The sequence below is a fragment of the Charadrius vociferus genome, unplaced genomic scaffold (genome assembly GCF_000708025.1).
Source record: "Charadrius vociferus isolate BGI_N301 unplaced genomic scaffold, ASM70802v2 scaffold824, whole genome shotgun sequence".
NCBI lineage: Eukaryota > Metazoa > Chordata > Aves > Charadriiformes > Charadriidae > Charadrius > Charadrius vociferus.
The window spans coordinates 177,080-188,075 of NW_009647956.1; the positions used below are offsets into that span (position 1 = coordinate 177,080).

Sequence of the window (10,996 nt, forward strand, 5' to 3'; positions counted from 1 at the left end):
TCCAGGGACGCTACGGCTGGTGCCGCTTCCTCCGGGATGGATACAGGACCCCCAAAGAGGTAAGTGTCCCCAGCTCGGTCACCTGCCAGAACTTGAGTGCCAAGCAGCAGATGCCCTGGGTTGCATTTGCAGCTCCCCAGGTGCAGTGCAAAGGCCGTGGCAGGGACCACGGGGAAGATGAGAGCCCTGAGTAGCCCCAGGCAGTGTCATGGGTTTGGGCAAGGCTTCTGAAGATGTCAGAGCCCATTGCAGAGGTGGTACCTGGTGGTGTGTATCTCTTAGGCTGGGGGAAGATGGTACTGCTGCCCCATGTGGGAGCCCTGCCAAGGTGGGTGCTTTCCCTGGCTTTCCCAGGCCACTGAAGGCCTGTGGAGGTAACTGTGCAGTGCTTCTCCCTGATGGCCTCAGCTCTGCAGCAGCACTGGAAGTCACAAAGCTGATTCTGCCTCTCCCAGGACAGCAGGCAGTTTGTGTACTACCACACTTTGCTCTCAGCGGAGCGAGGGGAGACTTTCCTCTGCTGCTTTGGGGAGGGAAAACGGGAAAATTTTATAAGCAGTAGTTGCATTTGATCACCACAGAACCAGGAAATAGTACTTGGAGGCTCTTAAATCATCACTGACTGTTGGGCCCATAACCTGGTGGGGCTCCTTTGGGCATGAGTGCCTCTAAATGCTTCTCCTCTGCTGTGTCTCTTTAGACCTGACCATAATAGGCAGCGTGTGTGGGTGCCTCTCTCCAGAGCCAGAGAAGAGCAGCAGCATCTTCAGTCTGACTTTCCCAGCACTCACGAGCTTTGCCAGCATGTAAAGCCAGGGATTACTTCTGGGGAGCTGCAAGGCATGGGAAGGGCAGTGTTGCCTGCAGAGGCACTGCAGCTGGCTGGAGTCAAATGAGAGTTTGGGAGCTTGTGGCTGGTGTACAGGCACTATAGAAAACATCTGCTCCCTGCTGTCCTCTCTGCGTGACAGTCTGCTAAGGCCAACTCTCTCCCTTCTCTGTAGCAAACAGAGTTAAAGCAGTTAGCGGGGAGGGTCGAGCATAGGTCCCTTGGGGCACTAGACCATGTACATCTGGGATGGGAGGATTCAGCGAAGGCAGCTCTATATCCTGACCACATCCCTTGTGTCAGGCTTGCAATTGCACCAAATGGCAGGAGGGACCCAGCTCTCTGGCCCTGTGTGACCAGCCCAAGCCCTCACACCTGGCTGGGCCAGCCTGGTGTTGCTTGAGGAGGCAGGCGCTGAGGAGCTGGGGCAGAGCAGGCAAGGTGATGGGGACGCAGGTGTCCCTAGTGCAGCAAGGGGGACTTGTACAAGGCTCCGGGGTGATCTCCTGGGGACTGGGTATACTCCTTTTGCCCAGGAAGGGTGACTCCCTTCAGCTTCAGTGCAGGGGGCTTGGGAGGGGATGTCTGATGGAAAGGACACAGACTGGAAGTGAAACTGCTTTTTGGCTCTGTCTCAGCCATCATCTGCAGGGGAGGACTGGGAGGGCATTTGAGGCTGGGGTCTTGGGGCGAGGAGGAGCCCTGTCAGTTTGAGGGGATCCTGCCACCCAGCACCTGCCTTGCTGTCACACCCTCCCTGCAGGACCCCAGCCGCCTCTACTACGAACCTGCTGAGCTGAAGCTGTTTGAGAACATTGAGTGCGAGTGGCCACTCTTCTGGGCATACTTGATCATTGATGGGATTTTCAGCGGCAACATGGAGCAGGTAAGGGAGACAGGACCTGCCAGGCTGGTGGAAAGGAGTCTCTGGCAAGGGAGGTGTGCGGGGGAAGGATGCAGGGAGCCATGACCAGTCTCTTCTCAGGTGCAGGAGTACCGTGAAGCCCTCGAGGGGGTTCTCATCAAGGGGAAGAATGGGGTGCACCTGGTGCCAGAGCTGTACAGTGTCCCGCCGGATAAGGTGAGTGGTCCTGGGCTACAGTGGGAGTGGGAATGTCTCATTACCAGATGTTTTAACTGCTCAGCAACTCAAATCGTTAGTAAAGCAGCATATGTAGTGCATGGAAATCCTGTTTAAAAAAAAAAAAAAGTGTGGATTGGAGCTGCTATAAAACCACATTGAGTAAATAAACTGCTTTTTTTACCCAAAGCATTTCTTGCCCCCATACACAAGTGTTCTTTCCCAACAGTCTGCTGGCCTGGAGTTAGAATCCTCTGAGAGCTCAGGACACGTGGACCTGGGCTGAGGAGGTTGTGCTGAGCTCCCATTCAGTGGTGAGGGTGTTTGTGTGGGCCTGGGCTGAGACAAATGACTCCTGGTGCCCAGGTGGTACAGGAGAGATGCTCTCGCCATCAGCATCCGAGAGCATCTTCCGTGTGCTCCTGGGGCATGTCAGTCGTTCCTGTGGGATGGCCTGTTTTGGGAACACAAATGAGGTCTGAGCAGCCAATCTGTTGTCTAAGGAGGAATGTAGCCAGGATGTTTTGGGCGCTCTGTGGCAAATGCTTTTGTAGGCTCTTGTTTTAAGCCTTAAACAGCTGGACTTCAAAATGCAATGATGATGCTTCCTTCAGCATCTTGTGTCTGTGGACCCCTCCCTGACCTCCTGACTTGTATTCCAGGTGGATGAGGAATACAGGAACCCCCACACTGTGGACAGGATACCCATGGGCAAGCTGCCGCTCATGTGGGGGCAGTCCCTCTACATCCTGGGCTGTCTGATGGCTGAGGTATGGTCACCCCTGGTGATGGGGAGGGTTGTGGGGCCAGGCTCTGAGCTCCGAAAGAGCAAATGCTGCTACCCTGAGCCACCTACCATGGGGAAGTTGTCACCTCCATCCCCTGGGATCTCTTAAAGTGGAGTGGTTCGTAGGCATCACCCATTCTACCCTGCCCATGAAACATTCATCTCCTCATACCTCTTTTTCCTCAGGGGTTTCTAGCTCCTGGTGAAATAGATCCCCTCAACCGCCGGTTTGCGACTGTCCCCAAGCCTGATGTGGTGGTCCAAGGTGAGGGAAAGGGACCAGTCTCAAAAGCTTGTGCCTGGCAGGTCTGAGGACTCCGCCCATGTGGAATTTACGGGGGTGGCTCGGGGGTGGCTCTGCTTGCTGGTTGACTGCTAGTGCAGCCAGATCTCAGCCCTGGCCAGGTGGGTATAAGATGGGGTACAAGTCCTTCCACTCCACCCTGCATTACCCTAGAGCTGCAGCCTCTTCCTCAGAGAGGTTGAAAACTGTCCTGTCCTGCCACTCAGCAGGGAAGACTTGGGTGTAGAGAGTGTTTGGAGGAGCAAGGCAGACCTTTGTAGTGGGAACTGGTTCCCAGAGGGACCCCAGACAGCTGCCTCCACATGATGTGGCACCTTGTATGTGTCCACAAAGGCCAGGGGCAATGCTGTCACACGTTTGTGTCCCTGCCATACTGAGCCTGTCCTCCTCTCTCCACAGTGTGCATCCTGGCAGAGACAGAGGGGATCAAGGCTGTCCTGAAGAAGGAGGACATTGACGTGGAGACTGTGGCAGAGGTCTACCCCATCAGAGTGCAGCCTGCTCGCATCCTCAGCCACATCTACGCCCGGCTGGGTGAGCTGGGTTCTGTGCTGCAGCAAAGGAAGGTGCAGAAGGGTTTGTCCTGTCCCCTGGCACTCCTCCTCATAGATGCTGATGTCCTGCCCCGCTGCCGTCTGCCTGGCTGATGAGGGCTCTGCCACCCATTCCTGGGCCTGGTCAAGCTACTCCTGCAGAAGGGGAACTGAGGTGGCAGGCAGTGCTCTTCAGGATGATTCTGAAAGGGATAAAGCTTTGGCACTGCAGTTTCACAGTCGCCCTAGGGACAGGCAGAGGCTCTGATCCATATGGCATGGACCTGGTGTGGGCAGGAGCAAGCTTTTATTCCTGTACCCAGATTTCAATGGGGGAGGCAAGCCAGACCCCAGTCTGGCACTCCCTGGCTGAGACAGCCTGTAGCTCAGGTGGGATGGCTGTTGTTGGAGGGTTGGCAGGGCTGAGTGTGAGGCTAGGGTGTGCTCCAGAGCTCTGCACGCTCATTCCCTGACGCTGCAACCCCTTGGACATGGGGCTTGTTGTGCAGGAGCTGGAGACCCAGCCGGGGCCAAAGGAGAAACCTGATCCACCGTAGGCTGCACGCGCTGGCTAATTTAAGCCACCAAAAGGCCAAGTGCGATACGGGCAAAGGGAGCAGGGGAGTAGTCTGGCAGCTGCCAGGGCTGACATGACCAAGGGGCAATGCTGCTGCAACATCCTGGGCTCTGGGAGTAATCCGGGAGCAATGGGAGCGCTGATAGGGCTGTCAGCTTTGGGGGGCCAGCTCTGTGCAGGGGTGAACCACTGGCCCTGCCCCAGCTTCTGACACCCCCAAAGACCTGGAGGTGTGGCATGCTGTGGAGGTCAGGACAGGCTGTATGTCCCTGTTTCAGCAAGAGTCCCTGGGGAGAGACTGGGTGTCTCTAGCCCCCTGGGCAGGGCTGGGGGACAGATTATCACTGTCCCTTAGAGCTGAGCCAGCTTGACACAGGGTTCTGGGGTACCCCGACCATAAACCAGACTGTCCCTGCTGCCTAGTAGCACAGGGGCCTGTCTATGTTTGCTGCTGCATCCCTTTCTGTGAGGAGGCTTGCACTAAAACCTCCTCCTCCTGCCCCAATAGGCCGCAACAAGCAGATGTGCCTGACGGGTCGGCCCTACCGGCACATGGGTGTCCTTGGGACATCCAAGCTCTACAAAATCAGGAAGAACATCTTTACCTTTACCCCACAGGTAAGTGGCATTGCATGGGCCCATTCCCAGCTGTCATACAATCTGGAACTGGGCAGGAGGTTTCTCCACTGGCTGAATGCTCAAGTTATTCTTAGGGGTGCCTCAACACCCTCTGAACAGCCTGGGAGGGCAGGGCAGCCCCAGGTCTGTGGCACGAAGCAGCAAAGTCGGTGGTCCTGGCTGTGTGTGTGCTGGGAGGAGATGGTTTCAGCCTTCTGATGATCAGTGTTGGATGAAGATCTCTTTGCTTACCATGACAAGGACACCAGGAGGAGGCTGATGGCAGGACAGGGATCCCTCTGTCCAGCATGGTGCAGGGACGAGCAGGGTTGTGAGCCTGGCACTGTGGGAAGTGTGTGTTTGCTTGGAATAGACACAGCATGGACCAGTTGTGCGGGGCCTGAGTGGTGCTGCTGTGGTAGCATTATCTCCTTGTAGTTGTTGGTGGCCAGTAGCTGCCCTGGTGGCTGAGGGTCCCTTGCTAGACTGTACTAGCACATACCAGGTGAGATGGGATGAGCTGTCGGTGCAAAGGAGCATCTCCCCTTGGTGCACTGTGTGGCTAGCCTCACTGAGCACCTGTGGGAAGATGTGGGTGGCACCAAAGGGACCTGGTGGCCGTGGGAAGGGCCACTCATGTCTCCTGCTGTCCTCACAGTTCATAGACCAGCAGCAGTTCTACCTGGCTCTTGACAACAAGATGATTGTGGAGATGCTGAGGACGGACCTCTCGTACCTCTGCAGCCGCTGGAGGATGACTGGGCGGCCAACCATCACCTTCCCCATCTCCCACACCATGCTCGGTATGGATCCTCCAGCCTTGCAAGGCATTTGGCTAGAGCAGCCCTGGGGAGCAGCCTCTGAGGGAGGAAGGGGGTGGGCAGATGTGGGACTGTACTGTTAATGGGGACACGGTGGGGCTGGAACAGCCAGTACCGTCCTGTAAAGACCTTACTGCTGAAAGGAGCCACACTGAGTTGGCAGCTGCCCTGGCAGCTAGCGGGGCTTCCTGCCAAGCACTAGTGCCTGCAGCTCAAGGGATGTTTGCTGGCATGGAGGTGTTCAGTCTCCAGGCAGCTAGGCTTGTTGTGAGGCCTTTTGGGAGTGGGACTGAAAGAAAAATCCCTCTGTAAAAGTGTTCTTGGGGCTCTTCCTGCATCTTGACTCTTCACGAAGACTAACCACCTGCTAAAGGATTTCCTAGACAACAGAGAGAGAACAGCAAACCAGAAGGAGCAGAGAGCTGCGCAAGGGCACAGAGCAAAACCAGCTTCTCTGGAGCTGCTCACAACTTCCCTATGAGCCTGGTGCAGGGAAGGGACTCTGTTGCTTTCAGGCCTGTTTGGCTCTCCTTGTGTACTTGAAATCCCCTTAGTGTCTTAAACGTGCCCTTTGCTGTCATGTCTTCTGCCCCTGACAGCAGCACCGCTCCACTGCCTCATGTGAAAGCCAAGGACAGAGCAGGGGGCTGTTTGGGTCCTGCTGTTTGGTACTTTCAGCTTCAGCCCAAGGTGAAACCCCAGGAGCCTGGGGTGCATCTTGGCCTGGCTTTAATGGAATCCAGCCTCCATAATCCTGAACGTCCTTTTTTTGGGTGGTGCTTTTTGTGCCACAGCCTGGCTGTGCACCCCAAAGCAGGGGTCTGGACAATGCCATAGTGCTTTATCTTTTGGGCGTCTGTTTGAGCAGGAGAGCCTGACTGCCTGTGTCTCTGTCCCCCAACAGATGAAACTGGCAGCAGTGTGCACCCCACGGTGCTGGCAACGCTGCGGAAGCTGCAGGATGGATATTTTGGTGGCGCAAGGTGAGTGCAGTTTCCTGGAGTACAGGAGGGGAGAGGGCTGGTGGCCTCTGAGAGCCTAGTTGTGAGGGTCCCTGCTGGTCCTGAGCATTGGCTGCTGGGAAACAAGCTGTGGAGGATATATTGGGGTGTGCTAGGCTGTAAGCGCACCCTGGGGCTACAGTCCCAACAGAGGAGATGCAAGACAGGCCGTATTTCTTCATGCCATTAAACTTATGGCTGCAAGAACCCTCTAATAGCTTTTGGGCAGCCCTTCCATGCCCACCTGTGGCTGGAGGAGCTGCAGGCAGCTAAAGCAGGCACTGGGGCATGTGTACGCTCCTTGGCGAATGTGTCTCAGCCTGCCCTGGATCCAGGAGGCAAAGCCAACTGTATTGCCTCCCCCTTCCTCTCTGTGTGACCTCCCCTCCTCTCGCCCAGGATCCAGACGGGTAAGTTGTCGGAGTTCCTGACAACGTCGTGCCGAACACACCTCAGCTTTATGGACCCTGGGCCAGAGGGTAAGGTCTTTACCAAGAGTTACGAGCTCAGCTTTGACAGCTTTGAGGAGCTAGACGCCGAGGAGTGGCTGCATGGCTTGCAGATAGCAGAAGATGGTAAGGGGGAATAGGCCAGTCGCTTCTGTGGCGTGGCAAATGCCAAACTCACCCATAAACCTGTAACACCCAACCTCCCTGCCAGTGTCCGCCACTGTGTTCTTCATACACTTGGATTTTCACTATGTTTCTGTTCCCATCTGACTCTCCATCAATTAACCTTGTCTGGGTGACACTCATGGTGACACCAGTGGGGTGGGACAGAGTCAATTGATGCAGCTGTTGTAGCATCCTTGCTGGAGGTGTTTCCCAGCCAGACAGGGCTGAGGCTGGTGGACATGGCCATGGAGAGCGAGGAGGATGCTCTGGAATGAGCTGCTCCAACCTTCGTAGGCTGTTGTGTGGGGAAGAGATGAAGACTCGGCAACCTGCCTCCACTTGGGAGATTTGGCTGAGGATCTTTGGTGCACAAGTGTCAGTGCAGAGAGTGATGGTACAGTGCCTGAGATGGTGGGGAAGAGCCACCATGTCCCCAAGCAATCTCAGAGTGTTGTTTTCGTGAAGCCTTTGACCATCCCTGGGAAGAGCTGCTCTAGTGGGTGCCAAATTGAGACCTTCCTGCTGTGGATAGGGTGCCTGAGAGGGCCTTGGCCCGTCACAGCATGACAGACCCACCTTATCCTGAGACCATGGTGGGGTGCAAGTTTTGCTGCTCCCCTTGCAAGCAGGTCTGGGTACGTTTTCCTCCTGCATGACCTAGTGTTGGTCATCTTCCCAGCCTTCCCATCAGTCTGCTCTGCCTCTGCTGCTCCTGTAGCCAATGTTTGCACTACTGTGACTCTAAATACTTATTTCTCTTGCCCTCCTCTCGCTTTGCCTGCAGTCTCCTTGCAGGCTGCATCTGGGCTTCCTCAAGGGGTCTGCTTCCTCCCGGCCCCAATGGGAGACAGGGTCTGCCTGGCCTCTCTACAGCAGCTAGAAAATACCCAATTTTAAGTTTTTCCTGTGGTCAGCTGCTGCAGCCAGGCAGGAAGATGTTCTCCAGCCTCATGTCTGGGGGACTTATCCAGCCGAGCCTTCAGGTGCTGGCACGAGGCATCCCCACCAGGTATGGAAAGGGGATGCCATGCTGTCAGCCTCACTTGCGGTCTGCAGCTCACCTCCTGGGGCAGACACACCACAGAGCTTGTCTGCCAGCTGGAGAGCAGCAAGGCTTTGCCCTGGCGAACTGGCTGGAAGTGCATTGACAGCTCTGTGTTGTATTGCATTGCCTTGGCATGGGGCATCTCCTGCCCGGGGCATCCCCCTTGCTGCTGAGCAGCGCTGTTATCTCCCAGGTGAGCAGAGACGTCTCTGACCACTGTCCCCCGTGAGCAGTTAACGAGTGGTGGCTCTGGCACTCCTGATGTTGCTTTGGGAGCAACGGGAGCTGCTGGAGGCTAGGCAAAGAGCAAGGCGGGAGCCATAACTCTTCCTCTAACTCCTCATTAGAAATAACTGGTAATTTCTAATTAGAAATAACTGTTGCAGAACCCACCATGCCTTGCTCCCATGCTGGACTCTTGCTTGGATGAGGCCCTTACTGTGCTGGGGTGCTCCTAAGTGGTGTCTGCTTGGACAGGCTGCCCCTGGCTGTGCCTCCCCTTCCCCAGAGGGACAGAGCATGAGGGTTTCACTGTGGGGTTTGAGCAGACCCTGCTGTCCTTGCACAGGCTTGGATCAGACGCACTGCAGCCCCATCGCTTCCTTTGTCCAGGTGGGACTTGCAGGGAGCCCCAGTTTGGCCCCAGCTCACAACCAGTGTCCCGGGCAGTGCAGGAACAGGGGTACCGCAGCTGCCATGCTTTGTGAGCCCAGCTGCTGGCTCTGTCTGTCCATCTGGCTGCCGGCACTAGTCCCATGTTGTTGCTTTATGCAGCCAGCAAAGCTTTGCCCTTGCTGAGGCACAAGTGGGGGGGCTCTCCAGGGTCTGAAGGTGCCCTGGCGCAAGGCAGTTGAACCCCCCTGCTTCTGCCTCCCCTTCCAGCTGACACTTACGACGAGGTTGCTCAGTACTTGGACCACCTGCTGCAGCACACAGCTCCCCAGTCAAACCTCCCTCCCACCGCCCAGCGGGGAGGGCTGAGCCGCTTCCGGGCTGCAGTCCACACCACCCGTGACCTCATGTCCCTGGCGTCCAAGGCCAAGGACCTTCATGTCCAGAGTGAGTAACTCCAGCACTCTCAGCACCTTCGCTCAAGCCTGAGGGTAAGGCTAAGGTGCTTTGGGAGCTCTCCCAGCTGTGTGATGCTGGGGGCTCCAGGGGAGCATGCCATGGACTGCAGAGCACCCCAGCCTTTGCCTGGGCAAAGGCACATTATGTCCGTCACGTTAGTCCTGGCTATGGAATATCTTGGACTTGGTGCCTGAGCAGTCCTCATGGAAACTGCTGGACAATAAGGGATGGCAGCTCCCCATGGCGTTTCTCTAACTGGGTGGGCAGACGCTTCTCCTACAGCTGACTTTTCTGCAGGGATTGCTGGGGGAGCAGTGTCAGATGTGAGGTGGTTTGGGGCACAGCAGTGGTGGTTGCGGTTAAGAATTGTGTGCCAACCTTGGCTTTCTTTTAGATGTTGGGATGTACGTCCCCAGCAAGATCTTCCAGGCATCCCAGCAGTCAGTTAAGCTGCTGAGTTCACCCCACCAGCACGACACGGATGGCAAGGTGAGCCATATCCCTCCCAGACTGGCCAAGCAGTGCCATCCTTTCAGCTGAAGCCGGAGGGTCCTTGCGGGGCTGCATAGGGAAGGCTTGGTGTTTGGTGAGGGGGAGTATCTATGGGTGAATGGCCTTGGCTCCATAACCAGACCACACTTGGTGCAGGGTGTTGGTGACACTAACCAGGAGCATGGGTCTCCCTTCCCCCAGAGCCACACACTCTATGCAGAGATGAACCTGCCCTGTGATGAGTATGGCAATGTGGACTGCAAGGCACTGGTGGACCAGCTGCGCCTCTGCCCCACACTGCAGGAGCAAGCAGACATCCTCTACATGCTCCACATCCTCAAGTACGATGAGCTCCAAGTCCTACTGGCTCGCTGAGCAGAGAGAGATGGTGCATCTGTGCACGCGTCCCAACACACAAAGCCTAGGGGCTGCCAGGGAGCTGCCGCAGGGCAAATTGCTGGCTAGAACCGAGCATCTCCTTTACTGCAGGGGGCCCGACTGGCACACAGGGCTTGATAGCGAGCCTGGTCCCACTGTCAAGGAACTCCTCACTGAGCTGTACGTGCGCGTGGGGGACACGCGCCAGTGGGCGCTGATCCGCTACATCTCTGGCATCCTCAAGAAGAAGGTGGAAGCTCTGGACGAGGTAACAACTGTGTGGCTGGCCTCTAGCAGGCTGAGGCCTGTCGGAGAGGAGGCAGTGGAGTGGGCAGGTGAACTGTAGCTGCATCAGTGCTGCTTTGTGCTGAGGCCCCACACCCTGAGCTGTTGGTGATGCCTGGGGTGACCCTTCCTGTCCCCAGGCCTGCACTGACCTCCTGTCTCACCAGAAGCACTTGACAGTGGGGCTGCCCCCGGAGCCACGTGAGAAGACAATCTCCACGTGAGTGTGGCACCTCTTCCTCCCCACACATGCTGTGCTGGGGCTGGATGTGAGTCTGCTGCTCTGGAGTCCGTGGGCAGGAGCAGCTCTGGGTGGCTGTCCCCAGGCTGTATCTCTCCTCTCTGGGCTGTACAGACAAGGGGGGGATGCAGTGCTGGCTCTGCCTCTCACCTGCTCTGCCGTTCATTCCCTCCCCAGCCCGATCCCCTATGAGGACCTCGTTCGCCTCATTGATGAAGCCAGTGAGAAGAACCTCAGTGTGTCCATCCTTACCCAGGTGAGGGACTGGGGTGGCGGGGGACCCCACAGCTGGGTGTCTGCCTTGCCGAGCAGTGGTAGG

General features: G+C 56.6%; 1 protein-coding gene across 1 annotated transcript in view; it reads left to right on the top strand.

The window, feature by feature from the left end:
* PHKA1 (phosphorylase kinase, alpha 1 (muscle)) overlaps nucleotides 1–10,996 on the top strand; it is a gene marked incomplete at its 5' end in the record, with an annotated part of 19,103 nt that overhangs the window by 3,556 nt on the left and 4,551 nt on the right. The window contains 16 exons of the mRNA XM_009883443.1: nucleotides 6–59; nucleotides 1,593–1,715; nucleotides 1,815–1,910; nucleotides 2,573–2,680; nucleotides 2,884–2,962; nucleotides 3,401–3,535; nucleotides 4,620–4,729; nucleotides 5,388–5,532; nucleotides 6,455–6,533; nucleotides 6,951–7,030; nucleotides 9,093–9,269; nucleotides 9,676–9,770; nucleotides 9,975–10,114; nucleotides 10,263–10,419; nucleotides 10,577–10,656; nucleotides 10,855–10,933. Coding sequence (XP_009881745.1) covers nucleotides 6–59; nucleotides 1,593–1,715; nucleotides 1,815–1,910; nucleotides 2,573–2,680; nucleotides 2,884–2,962; nucleotides 3,401–3,535; nucleotides 4,620–4,729; nucleotides 5,388–5,532; nucleotides 6,455–6,533; nucleotides 6,951–7,030; nucleotides 9,093–9,269; nucleotides 9,676–9,770; nucleotides 9,975–10,114; nucleotides 10,263–10,419; nucleotides 10,577–10,656; nucleotides 10,855–10,933 — 1,737 coding nt within the window. The remainder of the gene's footprint in view (nucleotides 1–5; nucleotides 60–1,592; nucleotides 1,716–1,814; nucleotides 1,911–2,572; nucleotides 2,681–2,883; nucleotides 2,963–3,400; nucleotides 3,536–4,619; nucleotides 4,730–5,387; nucleotides 5,533–6,454; nucleotides 6,534–6,950; nucleotides 7,031–9,092; nucleotides 9,270–9,675; nucleotides 9,771–9,974; nucleotides 10,115–10,262; nucleotides 10,420–10,576; nucleotides 10,657–10,854; nucleotides 10,934–10,996) is intronic.